Below are 22,582 nucleotides of genomic sequence, written 5' to 3'. Positions count from 1 at the left end.
TCTCTGTCCCTCTTCTGAAAAGGTAACTGCTGCCTCTCTCCCCCATCTCTGTTTTTCCCTTTTCTCCTCTTCCCCTTCTCTTTCCCCTCCATAACCCACTTAATAAACTCTATGCCAAAACTCTCTCTGTGTGGCTTATCTGTCTTTCACCTGCTGCAGTCTCCCACCCACCAAGGGGAACTGCTGAGGCCTCAGGGGACCTGCAGAGGCCTGGGGAATCCAACGAGGCCTTGGGTCACCCACCGCTGCCTGACTGAGGGCTCGGGTGACCTGTTGCTACCCTGCCGAGGTCTCAGATGATCTGCCATGGCCCCTCATGGGAATGACTGCCCCTTGTGGGACCACTGCCCCTCGTGGAACAGGCCTCCCCCCACCAAGTGTCTAAGAATAACAGGTAGCTCGCCAAGACTGCAGTGGTTAGACCTCTGCCTCGTGGACACAGCAACCTCGGTTCGAATCCGAGTCATGGAGCCAATGTTATTCTTAAACATATGGTGGGGGAGGGGGGACGAGGCTGGTCCCATGAGGGGCAGCAGTCCTATGAGGAACAGTTGGTCCCACGAGGGGCCTTGGTGGGTCCCCCAGGCCTTCGCAGGTCCTCTGAGGCTTTGGTGGGTGAGAGACAGATAAGCCATGCAGAGAGAGTTTGGGTATAGAGTTTATTTAGTGGATTATGGAAGGGAAAGGGAAGGGGGAAAGGGAGGAAGGGAGAAGAAGAGAGTGGGGGAGAAGAGAGAGAGAGAAGGAAAGAGAGAGAGGCAGCAGTTACCTCTTCAGAAGAAGGACAGAAAGAGAAAGAATGCACTGGTGGGGGAGATCTGCTTGCCTAGGTGGAAGAGGGGTTTGGGAGTGGGCAGGGCTTGTCTTTTAAAGGGACAGGGTACCCAGGTGACAGGCCAGGTCAGCAGATCATAATAATTATTGCTCCCCAGAACAGGCACCAGCGTGAATAGTTCAGGAAAAACTAATCACAGTAATTATTCTATTCATTTACTAAACAAAAGGAAGTATTGAAGCATTTTCTGCTGCATCTTGGGAACATTTAAACATAAATTGTTCCAGTTATAAAACTGGTTGGTTGGCTTTCTTAAACACATTCACCCAGTGTATTTTAAAACATCCATCAGGGCTGGAGAGATGGTTCAGCAGTTCCGAGCACTGAATGCTCTTCCGGGGGACTCAGGTTTAACTCCCAGCACCCACATGTCTGTAACAATACCACAACTGTCTGTAACTCCAGTTCTAGGGGAACCAAAACATCAATGCACATAAAACAATAAATAAATAAATTATAAAGTATTCACCAGTGAACATCCAATGGTTTTTCCTTAGCAATAAAATCACAACATATTGTAGCATTCCCTTAGCAGGTGCTACTCAGGGTACTTCCTAAAGTAACTTGATTTAATTATATCCTGAAAATAACTGTAAGATATATATATGGAACACAGCAATGGTTAATTTTCATATACAATTTTTTGAATGAGATTATATAAAAGGAGTTGAAAGAGAGCATGTATTTTATGAACATCACTGTGAATGATAAGCTTCAGATGCAGCATGACTGGGATTGCTATGCTGGTAATTCAAAAGTAGCAAGTGATCATGTCCTACGTGATGAGAAAGTGGTGACTCTGCCAAATGAAAGCACAATCTTCCTTTGATTTACTTAGTTATCTAATTCCTGGGAAGTTGGGTGTATATTAGCATTCTGTCCACATTTGCAACAGAATTCAGTTTGACTTTGATTACACACAGTGTGGATCCTACTGTCGATGACCAGTGGAATATTTGAGTCATTTCTCATGGTCCGGTGCCAGTCCAGACCATAAATTATTTCTCCGGACCAGAGGGAAGACGTGGAATTAAAGACACAACTCACATGGCTTTATCGGGAGGGAGATTTTCAGGGATCCCACATAAAATCCTGGGTTCACATTCTGAAAATCCCTCTGCATTTATTCTCCAAACAGCCTTCTATACCAGAACATAAACCAAGGGGAAATTCATTAGCATTCTGTTTCCTAGGTAACCTGGTGAATGGCTGTGGTCATGTCCACACATCTACCTATGCCTGCTGTCATGTCTTTCTATCTTCCTGCTCTGTAAGCCAGCTCTGTCATATAGGCCAAATTAACATCTTTTGGCACCCTCCAAATTACAAAGAAGGAGCAGAACAACATTAGCATATCCTGACCCTTTGTTAGGGAGCTGACCACCTCCTGTGTGGCAGGTGCAAACTGTGTCCTGGATTTTGGGATTAAACCTATTGAACCTCTCAAGGTCCAGAAAGATTTGGTATGGCTGGAGAAAGCGGGTTGGGGAAAGGGATCTGAGGGGTAGAACAAACAGGTGTTTATTTCTTGGGGGAAGAAAAGGAAAGAGGAAGGCCCTTCTCCACAAAGCTTTCAGTTTAGGCATACAGAGAAGTCAGCAGCTCCACGTGGTAACAATAGTATCAAGCATGCATTTTCAGAGTCATGAAAAGACCAGAGGATCTGACAAGGAGGTACCTTAAGTCTCGGGGGCGTCTGTGAAGCTCCCCTGGTGGCACAGTGACCTAAGGGCTTGATTTGCCTTAGTGTCTAGCTGGTTGAGGTAAAGGGAATCTCTGGGGAACTTTGCTTTTGACTCCAGCAGGGTGCCCAGGCGAAATTTTTTTTTTCTCTCTCTGAAGTAGTTTCAGTGACTCAGGCTGTATAAACAGTTAATTCCCTGCTACGATCTTATGTTAACTGAAACCAGGGTGAAGGATAAATACAGAATATTAGTAGCTTGTTAAGTTAGAGTGAAGGGCCAGTAGATGACACCTTCCTGAGGCCTCTCAAGGGCTCTTGTTTGGGGCTCCTTTCTTGTCAGTGAGTGCTGTCAATAAAGAAGGTTGTGGGACTATTGTTATGTAGATTTGGGCTATGAGAACCAAGGCTTAACTGAGTGAACGCTTTCACACCGGGGCTTCACTGTGTGGGGAAGGTATTCTGGTTGCCCAAGAGGAAGAGACAGCTTTACACACTGCTGGGGATACTATAGAAGGGAGAAATGCCATGATTTCACAAGGTTTCTATAGAATCGACAGTGACATATCCAAAACACAGGTGATCCCACAGCTGTGCAAAATGGGTTGCTCCATGTGGCTTGTCCATACCCCATGAATTAGTCCAATAGATCTATTGCTGTACATTTACTGTATAATACTTGTGGGCTCACCACAGTTCCCCCGTCCCCCGACACACACACACCTCATGGATTTCCAAAATGCATTAGGTTATACTAGGGTCTAGACAAGCTTAGCTTCAGAGGCTAGTCCTATCAGATATTAGTATGTAATGGTATAATAAACGAGAAGAGAAATATGTACTTAGTTCTGAAGAGTCCATCAACTCTATCTCTGGAAGCTGAAGAGGGAACCACCTGGAAACCCCTTAAATTAGGCTGTGGGGGCCTAACACATCTGGCAGAAAAGGGGAGATGGCCATTGTTACCCTTGGAAACTGAAATATCTCCAGCAGGCTCCTGGTTTGAGCTCTGTTTCCTGCTGAGACCTGCACTGCTTTGACTGCCCTGACTGGGCGGACAGGGGATGAAGCAATGGCAGGCACAAATAACATAAAGCTGGGCTGCAGCTGGCTGTAAGCTTTCCAGCTCTTCCAACAGCAGCCAGGAGATTTGGTGCACTTATCGTATACTGCATGAACAAGGAAGTGGGCTGGCTAATCTCAGTGGCGTCTGTGTAGGAGGGCATCTCTGGCTGCAGTCATCCAGGGGAGGAAGCTGTGGCTGATGCCTTCTGCATCTTCTTTATTTAGCTAAAAGTCAAACTTTACCAAGGGAAGGCCTTCCATTCCCATGAGGCTGAGGCACTGGCATCTTTAACACGCCTGTGCCTGTGTCAGCAGGACACATTCACCTGGGACTTCCTCTGCCTCCCTATAGTCTCCCACTGGTGGAACTGTTTTTTAGAAGGTTCTGGAACCTTCAAGGGGTAAGGCTAGCAGATGTAGGCCACTATGGGACGAGGCCTTCAGTGATAGTCCACTCCTTCAGCTATAGTTCAGCCTACTTTTTGGCCAAGCTCTCCCTGGTTCCTATCCCACGAAGGTGTAAGCAAACTGCTTAATTCTCCCACTGCTATGGGCAGGAGCCACTCTGGCCTCCATACGCTCTCCACCTTGAAACCAAGAGCCAAAAGAAATCCCTCTGCTGACTTGCTTTTGTGGGCAATGGGAAAGTAACTACTGTGGTCTTTCTAGGCAGAGGGGATGTGAACGGTGGCTTGGAAGGGAGTTAAGGAATAAAGAGTAATTGTTGCTAGCAAGCATTTGGTAAGTATGGGAGAAGGCTGAAACGTGCAATTGGAAAAGCCCATAAATAATGAGGACTTTATGTTGTAAGCAATAGAGAACTTTTTTAAAAGGCAGAAAAAATAAAAACCACATGGTATGAATTTTGGAAAGGCAGCCGAATGGATGCTGTCGGACTGCTCAGGGAGCAGGTAACTGATACAGCGTCCTGAGAACAAGGTCTGGCTGACCACGGCTATAACTGCTTCACCAAGTGCATTCTGTGCATTAGACAGGAGTAAAAGATACTTTTCTCTTCTCAGTATAGTAGTGTATACTGAACCCTGCTACTTAAGATGCCCGAAGCCTGTGCTGTGAGCCTCCTGCCTCTTAACAGTAGCAATGTCTTAATTCCACACCTCTGTCTGCTATAGCAACTCACACTAGAGGAAGAAAAAAAAAAATTGTTTCATTTCAGTCCTGATTTCCAGGGGCTAAAGAATCCCCTTCTACACCAGCAAAACCATCCCATAATCTCCAGCTGATGCTGAGGGAGAAAAGTGCTCGAGGTCTGAGCTGGAGTTTCAAGTTTTCCACTTCTCCCCCATCCTCACAATTGGAGCCAGCATGGTTGGCACTTGGCCCTTAGAGGATAGGAAGACACACAGATCCTGCACCTCTAGATCCAGACAGTCCAAGCAAAGGATGCTGCTTATTACCCCAGATCCCATCCACAGCATTTCTCATGAGATTATTGCAGCACGAGAGGATGGATTGCGTGTAACCTGCATACAAAAAGTCTCACGTTAGAGCCTTTAGTCCTTACAGTGCTCTGTGTAATCCAAAGAATCATCTGTCATGGCTGTACTTTTGGTTTTGAGTGAGTGAATCCGTTAGGTAAATAGTAAACAAAAGTAAAAGAATTAAGCCGGGCGGTGGTGGCGCACGCCTGTAATCCCAGCACTCGGGAGGCAGAGGCAGGCGGATCTCTGTGAGTTCGAGGCCAGCCTGGTCTACAAAGGGAGTTCCAGGACAGGCTCCAAAGCTACAGAGAAACCCTGTCTCGAAAAACCAAAAAAAAAAAAGTAAAAGAATTAAAAGAAGCAGTAGATTGATAACCAAACAGCATTCAATTAATTCGGCACTTGGTTTACTGGCATAAACCCATTTCTGTGAAGAACACCATGACCAAATACAACGTGGAAGGGGAGGGTTTATTTAATCTTGCAACTCTCAGAACTTCACTGAAGGAAGTCAAGGCAGAAACTTGAGGCAGAAACCTGGAGCCAGGAACTGAGGCAGAAGCCATGGAGGAGTGTTGTTTACTGGCTCGCTCAATCTGCTTTCCTGCTGGAGACCAGCTTTGACGAAAACACCACTCACCAGGGTAGGGGTATGGGGATCAGAAATAAGTAAAAAGTACAAAGACGCGAGTGAAAATAATAAAACGGGAACAGGCTAGTACCAGGAGCAAGTTCCAGTGAATACAGAAATCACCCGGTATTGAATTTCCATACACTTTTATACCTCAATACAACAGGGGGAAGAAGACAAAAGATTGTTTTACTGTGATACAAAGGACAACTAGAACACTTACTTGTTTTAATACTTTGAACCCATCAAGCAATTAATCCATGAGAAAAACATTCTGTTGTTTAGGCAGTGAAACCACCCAGACCAAGTATCTTGAAGGCAGGCAGCCACTCCCAAGGTTAAATCTATTACAGAAGAAAGAGTAGAAGTATGCTTGAATATCCTGACCATTGGTCAGGGTGGAGTGGATCTGCCTGGATGGGCCATCTTAATGTCAAAAAGACCAAGTAACCACACCCTAGGTCAGGATGTGTGGCCCTGGTTGCTGTCAACAATTTTGAGCAACCTCAAACTCTCTGACCTTCAGACAAGGTGGAAATAGGCTCACATTTTGGGGCCTCCACACTTTCTTACCCCTCCCATAACCACTTCCCCACAGGTAGCGCCGCCAAAATGGGCTGGACCCTTTAGTATCACTTACCAGGAAAATGCCCACGGTCTTGCCTACAGGCCAATCTTTGGAGGCATTTTCTCAGTCAAGATTCCCTGTTCCCACATTGTCTAAATTTGTGTCAAGCTGAAGCCCTGCTCAGTCATGATTAAAGGCTCTGGACAGGGCAGAGCATCTCTCTAGGGATGCACAGTTCCCATCCCTACTGCAGGTATTCTTATGAAATAAACACTAAGAAGCTCTGCTGGACGTGGTTTTCTTCTAGCTGTCCTCAGGACACAGTATCTGTAATACACATAGCTGCTTACTGTTTCTCTTTCTCCTCATTACAGAGGGACGGGGCCAGCCTGCCCCAAGGTGGATTAGAGGAGTGAAAAGGCTTCCTCACTCAGCTCTTGCTCAACAAGCTTAAACAGTAATTGACCGGTATAATGTGCCTTACATCCAGTTAAAACAGGTGTTTCTGAACTTATTATTTGACTCAATTGTCCTACTTTTTAGCTGTTTCTCCTCTTTGCCCCACAGCGTCCATGCAGTGAAAGCATATTGGTACAATATTTACAAATTTCTATTGGATAATCTATTCACTTTATACAAAGGTTTTTTAAATTCTATCAGTGTCACAAGTCGCTGTGACATCACTCGGGCTTGTCTCCAGTCCTTCTGGATGTCCTACAGGTCCACAGGTTGTGCCCAGGGTACTCAGCAGTTGCTGTACCTTGCCCACTTGCTTTGCTCTGGGCGACTGGGAAAGTTAAGGGTTAGCAGAGCCCTTTTCTCTTCCTCAGTGAAGGGAGCAAGAGGCACAGGAAAAATCTGGAAGCTGTCCGGCTATTGATAGTATGCCTTCTTACAGAACGGTAGCTGCTTTATGGCCGAGCTTTAAAAGAAACCAAAACCAAGGGGCGTGGAAGCAAGGGAAATGGTACAGTTTAACAGAGGGCGCAAAGAATTCTCTCTTTGTATGTTTCCTGTATTTTTTCTAATAACAGATAAGCAAACTGTATTAGCATGTGATTTCATTGTGGCCACAGAACAGCAGAATTGGGGAGGGGTGCTCACTAATAAACAGGACCTCCCCACTTACACAGACCTAGAGACCCCCAAACCTTTGCATTCCTGTCTCCTTTGCACTAATGTAAACGTCACTGCTTGCAGTTAGGGAAATTTCCTAAAATAGCAAACTTCCCAGTGTTTCCATGGAGAGATCTGACGTGGAGGTTAATGCAAGAATGTGCTCTGAATGCTCACGGTGGAGAATGAAAACCTTGCAGGATTCATAGCTTAGGCAGTGCCAGACAGCTTCATATAAGGAGATTTTTTTTTTAAGAGCAGCTTTTCAGTTTCTCTTCCGAAGCTGTGGCATGCTAAACTGGAGTCTTGTTTATAAACCCTCTCCCAGTCATAAACCTTCACTAGTAACAAGTCTCAGGAGTCAGGTTTCTCAGCTAAAGCAACGGTAGCTTTAATACTCACAGCTGCCAAGGAGGGAGAGAATTAGGGGATTCCATATGGCTCGTTAGCAGTGTTTACATGCATTGCTGAGGTACTCAGAGTTGTAGAGAGAGGAACACACGTATGAAGGTTAATCTCTGTGCTTCAGAGGTTATCACCTATGAAACTCTCTTAAGGGGAGAAATGGAAAGCAACAGAGAAAGGAGGAATCACTGTGGACTAGGGTAAGCAGCAAAGATTTTGGTCTGTAAAGCACGGAAAGGATTTAAGTAAGGGGAGACGAAAGGAGAAACACTGGCTTATTCATTCAGTGCTTGCTTACTTACACCTAGGAAGATGCTGTTCTAAATACTTTAGGAGTGCTGTCCTGGTCCAGTTACGCTGTGTAACAAGATGCCATAGGCCAGATAGCCTACAAACAAGAGAAACCTATTTCTCGTAGTATGGGGCATAGGAAGCCCAGGACTAATGAGGGTGGTACGTGTATCCTGGATACACCAGACAAAGGGATCATTCACCTTCCCGCAGGACAGAGGCAGACCAAACAGGATTTCATCAGGAGCACGGTCAGCCTAGCTGGGTCACACCCCTAAAGAAAACGGACTTTGCCCCCCAGCAGCCCCTCCCCCATTCAAGCTGGCCTGCAAAGTTCTCATTGACTGGCTTGAACTTGTGGAGGTCTTACGCTGTGAGGTCATGAGGGCCGCAGTCCTGTCAGTCTAGAAAATGTGGTTCGACAGCAGCCCTCCCCATCTTTGCCTCTAGCCAGCTCCCTGGGCCCCCTCCCATGAAGCTTCTGAGCCTTGAGTGCAATGGGTGTGATAGAGTTGTTTCATTTAGGGCTGAGTGCTCACATACTTAGTATATATTTTGTGTGTGTGTGTGTGTGTGTGTGTGTATTCTCGCTTTGAATATATTATGAGTGTGTGTGTGTATACTCTCACTTTGATATATTGTGAGTCTCTGTATTAAATGCTGTCTACTGCAAAAAGAAACTTCTCTGATGAGGACTGAGAGCTGGTCTAATCTATGGAGATAAGTATTTAAAAGGTACTTTGACACTATGTCCAATTAACAAAAAAATAATAGTAGGCCTACCCCTATAACCTATATGCTCCCAAACTATTGGTTTTTTTCTGAAGCAGGGTCTCTTTATGTACCCCAGCTGTCTGGAACTCACTATGTAGACCAGGCTGGCTTTGAACTCATAGAGATCTGCCTGCCTCTGCCACCTGAGTGCTGGAATTATACCCTTGGGCTATCTTATAAGATGATCATTATTGTAGCTCTAAAAGACCCCGGTGTAGGGAGACTCACTCAAGTCTCAGGATAACACGACCCTCCCCTCCAGTAACTCCCTCCTTGCTTATTTATTGACAGGACAGGAGCCAGTGCACTGGGGCCCAGACTCATAACCCACGCAGGGGAGGAGTTCAACCCCGAGTAGCTGGGAAAAGGGCTATTTAAGGGAAGAAACCACAACCCAGTAATCCAAAGGGGGTAGGGAGGGCGTCATTGGAAAATTCCGAAAATACCAGTGATTATTGAAAATTCTGAAAAATACCAGTGATAATCACAAGGGGATAACTCCCTGTTTCTCAAGATTACAATCTAACTTTACCTTCCGCTATTCCTGAAACAGTCACTGAACTGGCTAATCCTAGATTTTTGGCTCTTCTCTTCCTGCTAGAGGGGTCTGGATTTACCCGGGTCTTTCATCTCAAAGTGTTCACGGCTGGGTCGGACTGATGATCAATTTTCTCCCCCCAGCAGCCTGTATGGCATCCTTCCGTTTTATGAAAGCTAGCCAAAAGGGAATTCATCTATAGGTCAGTAGCAGCTTCTGGTTTTCCATGTCCTGTTATCAAAGTGTGCTGTGTCTTCAACAATAGGGTCTCACCATCAAAATGTGAAGACATACCAATAATAATAGAAATAGCTTACATTGCCTTGAGGGTGTCTGCGACTTCCTTCTTCAGCAACTTGAAAAAAGATATTCCACATCTGGGAAGAGCAGTAACCCAGTGTAGGATAACTCCATTTAAACTCTCTCTTTCTCCCTTTTTTTAAAGATTTATTTACTTATTTATTTATTATGTATACAACATTCTGCCTCTATGAATGCCTGCAGGCCAGAGGAGGGCGCCAGATCTCATTACAGATGGTTGTGAGCCACCATGTGGTTGTTAGGAATTGAACTCAGGACCCCTGGAAGAGCAGTCAGTGCTCTTAACCTCTGAGCCATCACTCCAGCCCTCCATTTAAACTCTTAAGACACACATACATACACACACTTTCCATCTGTCTATCTCTATCTATGTATCCATCTATGTATGTATCTATCTATGTATCTATGGAATTGAACTCAGGACCCCTGGAAGAGCAGCCAGTGCTCTTAACCTCTGAGCCATCTCCAGCCCTCCATTTAAACTCTTAAGACACACATACATACACATACTTTCCATCTGTCTAGCTCCATCTCTCTATGTATCTCTCTATGTTTCTATGTATCTATCTATGTATCTATGTATGTATGTATGTATGTATGTATCTATCTATCTATCTATCTATCTATCTATCTATCTATCTATCTATCATCTATCTAAAGAAGCTTATAAAATATGTTTCCTAATGGCTTTTTCAAACATCCTTAGTTTTAGTTATCCACCCCCCATACTTCTCTCTTTCTATTCTCCCAACTGCTCCCCACTTCTGAAAGGGGTAGCCTATTCTTTAGATACATACAAGCAGATATTAGATAGTATATTTATTATTTGCTTATCTTGCAGAAGCCACTTAGGAGAGAAAGGGGCTATCTTGACTCAGTCAATAGTACAGTTCATCTTGATGGGGAAGTCACGACATTAGGAGTTGGATGTGGCTGGTCACATTGCACCCCTCATCAGGAGGCAGAGAATGGTGAACGCTAGTGTTCCCCTCACTCTCTCCTTTTCATTTAGTCCAATCTCCTAGCCCATGTAATAGTAGTTATTGTGGATCATTAACTAATCTAGACAATTCCTCAAAGGTGTGCCCGGAAGTCTGTCACCTCTGTGATTCTAGATCTTCTCAAGTTAACCATATTGGCCATCAAAGACAGGTAGTTGGGCATTTGAGGGATAAACTATGGTTATTTAATAACTTATTGAGAAAGGATCTGATGTTTACTATCTTAACTTGAATTCTAGTAAAATTCATAATCATAATCTTAGATATACAGGAAGTCTCCTTCTTTTTAAGCCCAAGTTTCCAAATACTACCTAATTAGTGGAAAGCACCGTGGTTTCTTATTTCCAGCACATGGAGATCATGTGCCAGTTTGTGTGTTACCGTTAAGTCTAAATGACTTTATTTGGACATTCTCTTCCTCCTCCTCCTCCTCCTCCTCCTCCTCCTCCTCTTCCTCCTCTTCTTCAACTTTTTCCTCTTTCTGTTGTTTCATCTTATATGCCTGAATCATTTTTGCAGTGGAGAAGAACTTTAATTAATTAGAATAGATAGGGCAGTGGAACCCAATACAGCTGGTTTGGAACATGGGGGTTCCCCACCTCTCATTCCTTTGGAAACTCCCTCCCAAGCCAAAATTAGATGTTAGAAGCAGCTTTATTGCCATACAATGGATACAAAAGTGATGGTGTTTCCAAGAGAAATTTCTCAGACCTAAACAGGGATGGTACCAACAGCAAAACAAATCAGACAAAAGGCTACTCCAGTAATACTTGTCTAGCACAATGGGAATATGCTTCTCCCTCCTTCCATTTTTTTCTTGTCTTTCTAATTTTTTGTGACAGGGTTGCCTCCTATAGCCTAGACTGACATAGAACTCACAATGTAAGCACAGGCTAGCCCTGACAGTGCCAATGTCATCTTCCTGCCCCAACCTCAAAAGTGCTTGGATAGTACGCTGGCATGAGCCACCATTCCCAACTACGGTATCATTTTTTAAATTCAACATTAATTTTGTGAGTAGTTCTTTGATAGATTTTTTTTCATTTAACTTTTCATCTAACCTTCTGGCCTTTTTCTCTTTCAAAAATTATTTTATTTTTATGTGTATGCAAGTTTTGCCTGCATGTATGTACATGTACCATGTGTGTGCAGTACCCATGGAGATCAGAAGAAAGCATTGAAGTTACAGAAGGCTGTGAGCCGCCATGTGGGTGGCTGGAAATTGAACCTGGGTCCTCTCCGAGAGCAGTGCAGGCTCTTAACACGGAGCCATTTCTCCAGCGCTGTGGAACTTCTGATATTCTTACTGAGGCTTTTCTGAACCCAGCTTAGCAGTTCAAAGAAAGCTCTCAGAGAGCAGCAGCAGCGAGACTGGGGAATTTGTGAGGGGGTCCAAGCAAGCGATGTGTATTTTAATAGCCCCACCACACCTCACTCTGAGGGATACTAAAGTCTGAAAACTGGTGTCTTTTAAAACTTCGTGTTGCCTATTAGGAATCTAAGGACCAGGTGTGAGTGACCTAACCTAACATTAGCCACCTAAGGAGTGACTGACTCCCAAGTTACCACGCACCGTGAGCGTGCCCACCAGCCATTTTTATTGTTTCTTTTCTTCCTTCCTTTCTTTTTTGGAGATATGATCTTAAGGTAGTCAAGGCTAGCCTCCAACTCACTAGGTACCTGAGGATTACCTTGAATTCCTCGCCCTCCAGCTAGGATCGTTATCAGGAGCTTCCACACCCACTTTGTTATCATTCCATTATCTTTAGGACAAACTACTGATATAGCCCAGTGACAACTCCACATGAAACCCATTCTCAAATTTTCTATTATGTGCATTCAGTAAGTTTTAGAAGAAATCATCCAATATTAAATCATCAAAAAAAAATCTCAATCTCACCTTAATCACATACACTGCTTCAGTCTTAAATGTATGGGACACCCATGTAGGGAACTGTGGCTTCTCAAGTTCATATTAAACACGACTAGACTTTTTTGCATTTACAATTGGGCCATTTATAGAATGTCTTCCAGACTGTGTGTGTTTTATCTCCCCGGTTTTCAAAGCTATTCTGTGCTCAAGTGGGGATTGTTTTCTGCTAAAAGCATTTAGGCAGTGCATATCTACATATTCATTTTACTACCATATGCTAACATCAGATCTACAATTCTAAGTGCTCAGTTTCTGGAGCGTTGGAAGCTGCACAAAGCCATGTATCCATCATTCAAGACACGACAGAGAAAATCTTTACCGCCCCAGAAAATGTCTTTGTCTTCTGTCTTAGGGTTACTATTGCTGTGATGAAACACCATGACCAAAAGCAAACTGGGGAGGAAAAGGTTTATCAACATCACTGTTGATCATTGAAGGAAGTCAGGACAGGATCTCTAAGGACAGGAACCTGGAGGAGGGCTGCTGCTTACTGACTAGCTCCCATGGCTTGCTCAACCTGCTTTCCTACAGCACCTACTGGCTCCGCCCACAATGGGCTGGGCCCTCACAAACCAATCACTAGTTAAGAAAATGCCCTGAGGTTTGCCTACAAGCCAGATTTTATGGAGACATTTTCTCAATTTAGGATCCTTCTTCTCTGATAACTCTAGAGTATTCAAAGTTCACATAACACTAGCCAGCCCACTGTCCTTTGAAATTAATTTTCATTCTCTCACCCTGAAACCATTCCTAACTTCTATCATAATAAATGTATTTTTCCTTTATTTTTTCTTCAAATGAATCATACAACATGTTTCATTTGTATGTGACATTTTCATTACCAGTTTTTTGGATCCACACATGGAGTACACATCAGAGCCCATTCTTTTTCATGGGTGGGTAGTGATGCATTGTACAAACACGCAAGAACATGCTCATCCTGACTTGTTCTAGATAGGGTCTCACTATGTAGCCCTGGCTGGTCTGGAACTTGAAATGTAGACTCAAGCTCACAGAGATCTGCTTTCCAAGTGCTGGGATTAAAGGTATGTGTCCCCAACCTGGCACCCTACCTTGTTTTTAAGAAACTATTTTTTTCTTATCTCAGAGTGTTGTAAATTTATTATGAAAAATTATAGAATACAAATGAGGGGAAAGGAATCTAAGTATTCATTTTCAGTCCCTAGATACACCATTATTAGCTTGTATTTCCCTATTTGAACCTTTGTCTATATTGAGTTGCCCTATGTATATCATGCATGTTACAAGTATTTCCCTTCAGTTTCAAGTCTTATGGCCTAGATCTAAGTAGCACCTGGTATGTTAAATTGGCATAGCCTTTGGCTTCACCTATGGGATCTTTTCTAAATTTAAAATTAGGGCGGAGAGATGACCCAGCTGTTATGAGTACTTGTAGCTCTTGCCAAGGATGTGAACTGAGTTCCCAGCACCCATATGGCTCATAACCATGTGGAACTGTAGCTCCAGGGAAACTGACCCCGTCTTCTGAACTTGCCTGCCTGCATGTATGTGCACCAGGCACATACATGGTTCATATACATACATGCATATACATACAGGCAAAACATTCATGCACATACAGTTTTTAAGCTAAAAAAGTCTTAAAATATTTAATGAAATATCAAATTAAAAGCAATACTTGAATTAAAATTAAAGGCGATACTTGAATATTCATTGGTCTAAATTCAAACGATTCGTGGTCTATAGAATAATGCCTTCATTTCGTTCCTTCTGTCTACTTTGCTTCCTTCCAAGGAGCCACTGTTAACTATCAATTGCGACGAAGATGACGATAAGGATCATAAAAGGCTAAACTTATTGCAATGTTTTATTTTTAAACTTTAAGCTTCAAGTTTTGTTATCTGCACAACATTACCTTTTGACCATATGACTTTAAACACCAATGATCTTGTTAGGGCTAGTTCTGGCCTAAGGGCTCACCCACTATTTTTCAATGTAACTTTGGAATATTTTCTCTAGGAGGGGGTAGAGCGCTCTCTGCCTGTCCATCAGTCAGTTACTCTTGTAGATTTCAGATTGTGGCTCAGTTTCTTTCTATTTTTTTTCCAAATTTATTTATTTTTATTTTATGGTGCCACGGGTGTTTTGCCTGTATGTTTGTCTGATCTTGGAGTTACAGACAGTTGTGAGCTGCCCTGTTGGTGCTGGGAATTGAACCCAGGTCCTCTGGAAGAACAGTCATGCTCTTAACCACTGAGCCATCCCTCCAGCCCCGTGGCTGTTTCTTATGACTTCCCAGCTCACATGCCTAGAGGATTCAAAACTGCAGCTGCTTCCATGGAATCCCATTTCCTGGTCTTGACTAGAGGATCAGAATACGTGTCTGCAGATGGCATCATATATGCAAAGGTATGCTGCCAGACAAAGCTCCAGGTTTTGTTTATGTAACTAAAATCATTATAATAGCCCCGGTCTCACAATACTAGAATTTAAAAATCGTTAGTTCAAGCGATCGCTGGGGACAGGATTCCTCCTCTGCTGTTTGCCTCAAAAGCCAGGAAGTGAATTCTCACCCTCAACAGTTTGTGTTACCTGCAACCCTAGTCGGTGCTCTAGGTTCCTGGAGTGTGAGGTTCAGTACAGAGTAACTGTGACGTAGAAAAACCGGGTACTAACGACGCCAATGAATTTCCAGCCCTAATTCTGAAATACTTGAACTGAAAACATTTCCAAAGAAGCGTCCGTCTCCCTTCCCCATTTCGAAAAAAAGCAGTCTACCAGAACCAGAAAGAAAATTCGTGATAATGTCCTCTCAGGAGGCCTCAAGCAAAGCTTTCTCGTTATCTTTAAAATCGTGATTAGCAGTTGCCGTCACCCGGAGTTTGCAGGACTCACTCTCTGGTGCTTGCCTTGTGTGCCGTCCTCCCCCCCCCCCACTCCATAAAAGGACAAAACACCTAGGCTTGCTAGCCCTCCTGGCAGCATACCTTTGCATATATGATGCCATCTGCAGACACGTATTCTGATCCTCTAGTCAAGACCAGGAAATGGGATTCCATGGAAGCAGCTGCAGTTTTGAATCCTCTAGGCATGTGAGCTGGGAAGTCATAAGAAACAGCCACGGGGCTGGAGGGATGGCTCAGTGGTTAAGAGCATGACTGTTCTTCCAGAGGACCTGGGTTCAATTCCCAGCACCAACAGGGCAGCTCACAACTGTCTGTAACTCCAAGATCAGACAAACATACAGGCAAAACACCCGTGGCACCATAAAATAAAAATAAATAAATTTGGAAAAAAAAAATAGAAAGAAACTGAGCCACAATCTGAAATCTACAAGAGTAACTGACTGATGGACAGGCAGAGAGCGCTCTACCCCCTCCTAGAGAAAATATTCCAAAGTTACATTGAAAAATAGTGGGTGAGCCCTTAGGCCAGAACTAGCCCTAACAAGATCATAGCCTACACCGATGGGAGAAACCCAAGTCTCCTTTTTTAAATCCATCCAATAGTAGGAAAGGTTCAACCTTAGCTTGGCCTCGGCAAACTCGCTCTACCTGCCCCTGCCTCCTCTAGTTATCAGGCCCTCCCCACCCATCTCTGCCGCCCGGGTCCTTCTGACCCCAGAGCCAGACAGAATTAGGAGAGGAAGTGGGGTGGCGGCCGAAGGCGGCGGCGCAGCGGTACCTAGTGGCACCGCCTGGCCACATCCACAGCGTACGTGGCACTGGTTGTGGACGGACAGGGAGGGGACTGGGCTTTCTTCTCCCTGGGAGGAGCCTCAAGGCACCCAGCAGAGGAGGGAGATTCCTTGAAGGGACAGGGCGTGCTTTCGGTGAGATCTTATCAGAGTAAGGCAGCCAGGCACTGGCCAGGTACCTGGCTTTCCACGCTCAGCTCGGAGCGTAGTCGGCGTTACCGGGACAGCGGGAGAAACTGGAATGAGGGCGGAGGCAATGTACTCGCCAGCCCGCATGCGCGGAGCCACAATGGTCGGACTACAACTCCCAGAGGAGTCACGCGGAGGCCGCCTACCCCGGCGCCATCTTGAAATCTGATGCCTCATCGCCCGGGCTTTGCGTCAGCCCTGAGCCGCCACTGCTGTCCGGGAGCCCAGCCTTGCCCGCCTGAGAGGACGTAGAGGACGCGGCTGCCCGCGGCAGAGACAGCTGGGGGGCCTTGGCAGCGTCCGCGCTCAGCTCGCACCCCGTCACTCAGCATCCCCCCTCCTCGGCGTTCTGTGCCCGCCCCCTGCCCGAGGGGCGGGGCTGGCCGTGTGGTACCCAGAGCCTGCGCGCTCTGAGGTGCGCCCCTACCCAGTGAGGACCCCGGGCAGGGCCATGCCAGCCACAGACGATCAAGGTGGGAAGAGGAACGCATCCCAGAGCCGGTGAGCAACCCACCGCTGTGACCGTTACAGAGAAGAAGCTCGGCACCCTCCCGGAGTTGAAGATGAAAGAGATTTGCAGGATCTGTGCCCGGGAGCTGTGTGGAAACCAGCGGCGTTGGATCTTCCATACCGCGTCCAAGCTCAACCTCCAGGTTCTGCTTTCGTACGTCCTAGGTAAAGATGTCACTCGTGATGGCAAGGCCGAGTTTGCTTGCAGCAAGTGTGCTTTCATGCTCGATCGCATATATCGATTCGATACTGTTATCGCCAGGATCGAAGCCCTTTCTCTTGAGCGCTTGCAGAAACTGCTGCTGGAAAAGGATCGTCTCAAGTTCTGCATCGCCAGTATGTATCGGAAGAATAATAACGACGACTCTGGCGAGGAGATCAAGGCGGGAAGTGGGACGGTTGACATTTCCAACTTACCAGATATGAGGTACTCTGCGCTGCTCCAGGAAGACTTCGCCTATTCAGGGTTTGAGTGCTGGGTAGAAAATGAGGATCAGATTCAGGAGTCCCACAGCTGTCATGGTTCTGAAGGCCCCGGAAACCGACCCAGGAGATGCCGTGGTTGTGCAGCGTTGCGGGTTGCGGATTCTGACTATGAAGCCATTTGTAAGGTACCACGGAAAGTGGCCAGAAGTATTTCTTACGCCCTCTCTAGCAGGTGCTCTACGAGCATTTGCACCGAAGAACCGGCATTGTCAGAGGTTGGGCCGCCAGACTTACCAAGCACAAAAGTAGCCCCGGATGGGGAAAGCATGGAGGAGGGGACCCCGGGCTCCTCTGTGGAATCTTTGGATGCTAGTGTCCAGGCTAGTCCTCCACAACAGAAGGACGAGGAAGCGGAGAGAAGTGCGAAAGAACTCCTAAAGTGTGACTATTGTTCGGATGAACAGGCTCCGCAGCATTTCTGTAACCACAAACTGGAGCTAGCTCTCAGCATGATTAAAGGTCTTGAATATAAGCCCCTTCAGAGTCCCCGAGGGAGCAAGCTTCCAATTCCAGTGAAATCCAGCCCACTTGGAGCCAAGCCTGGCCATATCATGACAAATGGCATTAGTTCCAGTTTCCTTAACAGGCCCTTGACACCTGTGAGCTATTCCTTGGAGTTCTCGGACCTACTGGAGCTGTGGGATGATCTCTATGAAGAGTATTTGCCGCTCCAAATCCAGGTATACACACCGACTGCTGCCTGTGGCGCCCACCTGACAGCCACCCATAGACTTCTCATGGCGTGATTAGCTTCAGGAGAATAATGTCCTGGGCTCGAAAAAACTAATCATTAAGCCCATTTTGGCTGTACTTTTTGCTCATGCCCATTTAGTAAACGTGGTTTACATTTAGATAAGTTGCGTTTTCATCAACCTTTTGAACATTGTCTGTTGGTTTTTCTATTGTTAAAAACTGCATCTCTTTCACGTACCAAAAGAGAAAGATTCTTTTCCTTGCAGAAAGAAGACATCCCGTCTCGCCTTTGGCACCCCAATCTCCCCCGCCTCTTGATTTCTGCCATACTCTAGATTTGTGGATGACATCTTCCATTGCCTTCTGTAAGAGAGTTAGGTTCCTGGCCGCCTCTCCTGTTAAGCTTTTCATCACCCAGGTGCCTCAAATGGTTAGCGCATGGGGGTTAAGCCTGTTAATCTGTCAAAAGAACATCTGGGCAGTGTTTGCTATGATTAACAGTCATTTGAGAGTTAATGGTGACTTGTTCATGCAAGATCTTTGGGAAGGCAAATGTTGTCAGTCGTAAGGTTCAAGTGAAAAGTGCTCAGGTGGCTTTTCTACCGCCCCCTACTGGAAGATAGCTGTTAGTAAGAAAGGGATCCGCTCACCCTGTTCTTGACTTTTTTAATGAGTTGAATGACAGTTGAACTTAATTTGAGCTCTTCATGTCCGCTTGACTGATTTCAGACCACTCTTTAAATCCAGCTATTTACAGGGACTGATAGGTGCTACTTTGTTTTCATAGCAACACTAAATGCTAGATTCAATTAACTTTGTTAAGCATCCTTTGCATATTGGCAAAGGTGGACCATCTAGGAATCACTGGGAAACTTAGTCCTCAGTCAACAGGGTTCAGAAACTTCCAGCCTGGTAATGAGTGAAGTTGAGATTCCATTTAAATGGGATTTTTGAGGCATAGTTAGGCAGCATGTGAAATTTGTATACTATTAAAAACTTTAGCTGAAAGCATAAAAATGTTTTAAAATTTATGGAGAACAATGCCTTCCTTTGTGTCAAGTGTTAATCATTACATGCCTAGCACCTGGGCGCTTCCTTTTTTTTTCTTTAATGAAACCTCATTTCTGTTTGGCCCAAACAGTATTTCTGTGACCAGACATAGATGCTACAAATTAAACATGGTATTCTCATATTCGGATCTTGAAAATAAGCTGGTCACGATGGGGAAATAAGTTGTTTTTGTCTCTCAGCAATGGCCAATACTGCAGCAAGTAGAACACCTGAAGGATTCCATGGAAAACAAAAAATATGTTTACTCCATATTTAATTGAAAAATACCTTTTTTTTTTTTTTTGGTATTTTGCCTGGACTTAGCCAATTTTGGAATTGGGAAGGATTTTCAAGAGCATCCCTCAGTTAGGAACGTTGAGAAGCTATTGTTTAAGTAAGAGCCCTGGCAGAGGCAAAGATCCCTCACCGTTTTCAGCAGGACTTTTTAATTCTGTATATTTAATTACATTGTCTGAATCACATCAACTTAACCTGTTTTAAACCAAGAACCTGCTTTCCACACCCCAAGGATTCCATGGGGATCCGGGGAGGAGGTTTCTGTAAAGAAAACTGAATGAGTGTGGAAACCATGGTAATTGTAACCTTAGATCAGATCCCTTTATCACAGAAACTGTGGATGTCAGAGCTTTAAACTAGTGGGATATGACCTTCCTCTTGTATCAGGACCTTATTCTGTGCTAAATGGAGAATAAGATAGTGGGAGGTGAGGAAATGGCATTGAGCTTCAAGAAAGAGTGTTCATGACTGTGTTTTCTCTAATTAGTAAAGATGTAAGGCGAAATAGTTACCATGAGCCCAAGGTGTTTGTAAACAAAATATGTATTTTATTCCAGCCCTTTGATCTATTGATTAAGTCTAATTGCCTTTTAATCTCCTTAAGGGCTGTTGTGCTGCAGGGTAGAAAAAAGCCAGGTGGGACAAGGAGAGACGGACTTTTATCTGTTTCTCTGAGCACACGTAGGAAGAATAAAATATTTTTGTTAGTTTTCTTTTTGCTTTGTAGATGCAAGAACCTGGAAAGCAAACTTTTTTTCTACCATAAGAAGGAAACCTGGAGTGCCTTCTGCTTAGTCATTTTGATTCTTCTGTTTTAATCCTCCACTTAACCCTTTGTATGTGTATTAACCGTTAGCTTGAAAGCTCTTCCTGATGACTCTGCTTCCCTGCCACCCCCACCCTACATCTCCTTCCTTGGATTAAGATAAGCAGCAACAGTATATTTCTCTTGCTTACTGATACTATGCAAATCATTTATTTGCCTTCTGTGAGCACAGGCTCTTCAGATAATCTGCAGAAAGGTTTGACTTGTTCTGGGTAGTAATTTCCTTCTTTATTGTCTGGCCCTGAAGTAGAAAAGCTATGCTGAGGGGGCTTGGTCCCTTAGTAAACAGCAATTCACAGAGCTCTGAGCCACTTACAGGCTCTTTTCTGCCCACATTCAAAGTGAGCACACCTTTGCTTCAAACCTGACAATGTCAACGTCTGCTCCTTTGGGACAATTGTGAATTTGTCCCATTTGCTCCTTTGGGAAATAGAGACATCAGATCCTAGTCAAAGCTTAGGCCTTTGATTTTACACTAGCTGATGGTTCTTGTTTGCCTTTGATGATTAACAGTAGGATAGAAAATTAGAGCAGTTTGAGATCTGAGACTATTAGGATTAGAACATGCCAGAAAAGAATGCTGCTCATGCAGAGATAAGAACAACTGCTTTAGCCTGATGTTGTGTACACTGGGCCTGGACATCGCTCTCCTTTATCAGGTCAGTAAAGCATGCCTACTAACTCTAACTTGAAAGTGATTAATTTGGAAGGACAGTGTGGTTAGGTCATGGTCTTAGAAGCCAAGTATCTGGGAGTGACCCTAATGCTACTCAATTGAGGATCACTGACATCGGACTCTGTAGAATCTTTTCAGGACCCGTAAGTTTATGTACTTGGTACTTCATAAGAACTTGGTATACATTCCTGACTCAGAGAAATTTACTAAATGCCCTTTGGGCTTCTCTGAAAAGGCTTTTTTTTTTTAAATTCTGTCAAAGAATAAATTATGAAGAAAGAAACAAAACCTCCCATGTTTTAAATAAGTCATGTACAGAATCAGAAGTTTCCTGTGATTCAGGCTGAGACGGTTCACAGGAGAGGCAGATTCCTTGCCTGTGGCAATCTTCTACTTCAAAGCTGCTGCTCCTATATCCTTGTGTTTATGTACACAGAGGCATAGAAACCACATTTATGTAAATATAAATAAGAACGTATAGATAAAATGGTCTTGCTTTTAAGAGGGCTGTTGAAGGATCAGAACATTGCCCGGGGAGTAGGAGACAGGCCTGTTTTAGTTTGGCTTTGTTCTTATTGGTCTTATTCATCAAGCACAAACCTTCGATCCCTAAAATGATCCTGCCGGTATGGTGAGAAAGGACTTCACAGTAATAAAAGCTGCGTCACCAACTGTAATTTAGTTTCCCCCAGACACTTCTTGGTCTCTTTGGTCACTTGGATATCTTAGCCTACCTTATGTGGCTTTCCTTGTATGGAAAGTGGGATGGAGTGGCAGGTTAGTTTATTGCTTCCTTCAGAGCCCTAAGCTCTCTGATTTAAAGTGGATAAACAGGACTGCCTTCCTCCCATTTTTAATATTGAAACTATTCCCTGCTACCCAGCACTAGAGATTTGGGCATTGAGCTGAGGTCTTGTGCAGGCTAGGTAAACATACCAGCTGGACTGTAGTTACACTTAGTTTCTTCCATTCTGCTTGCTACGGTTGAGATTTCAGGGTTGTAGTGGAAATTATTGAAGAGTTCTTTTTCACCGGGGAAACAGTAAGCCAGGTCTTATAGAGGCAACGTTTTGTGTCCGTTAGAATTTTCAGTATCTATTACAGTCATCTCTTGCGGTATGTAGATGACATAATTCATATTGCTTCAGGGGAGGCATCTTGTAGTCACAGCAAGTATCTCAAGTATTTCTGGGAGCCGTCATCCTTGCTTCTTCTTCCGCCCCCAGTTGTCTGGAACAACAGCACATTAACCGTACCAGAGCCGTCCACTTCTCTCTTCTGCTGCAGTCTTTATAATCCAATCACCTTTCACCTACATTCTGGCTGATCTTTCTTTCTGCTGGGCCTTCCTAACCGTCCATCCCCACTGAGCAGCTGACAAGCTTTTAAACATGTAAATATGATTGCTTTTCTGTTAGAAAGCACTGCATTCGGGACTGGGGACAGAGCTGCACAAGGCCCTAGGTTTGATACCCAGGCTCACGAAAAATAAAAAGAGAGTGCATGAAGTACTGCAGACAGTCCTCATTGTAGTATAGATGAATCCAACTTGTTTATCCCTGCTGTACAGGAGTG

At 44.5% G+C, this 22,582-nt stretch overlaps 1 protein-coding gene across 9 annotated transcripts in view; it reads left to right on the top strand.

Annotated features, from left to right (window-relative positions):
• LOC101998700 (myomegalin) overlaps positions 1 to 22,582 on the top strand; it is a 213,274-nt gene that overhangs the window by 120,111 nt on the left and 70,581 nt on the right. For 3 of the 9 annotated variants that reach the window (XM_026783904.1, XM_026783902.1, XM_026783903.1), the window contains exon 1: positions 16,631 to 18,145. The exons of 4 other annotated variants lie outside the window; for them this stretch is intronic. In XM_026783904.1, the coding sequence (XP_026639705.1) occupies positions 17,033 to 18,145 (1,113 nt within the window). In that variant the 5' untranslated portion in view covers positions 16,631 to 17,032. Of the gene's footprint in view, positions 1 to 16,629; positions 18,146 to 22,582 lie in introns of those variants that run through there. 2 more of the 9 variants (XM_013349901.2, XM_005357075.3) reach the window with 2 other exon arrangements.

Source organism: Microtus ochrogaster, chromosome 21 (assembly GCF_000317375.1).
Source record: "Microtus ochrogaster isolate Prairie Vole_2 chromosome 21, MicOch1.0, whole genome shotgun sequence".
Lineage (NCBI taxonomy): Eukaryota > Metazoa > Chordata > Mammalia > Rodentia > Cricetidae > Microtus > Microtus ochrogaster.
Note: the sequence above shows the minus strand (reverse complement) of the source record. Positions and strands in the feature narration are given on the sequence as shown.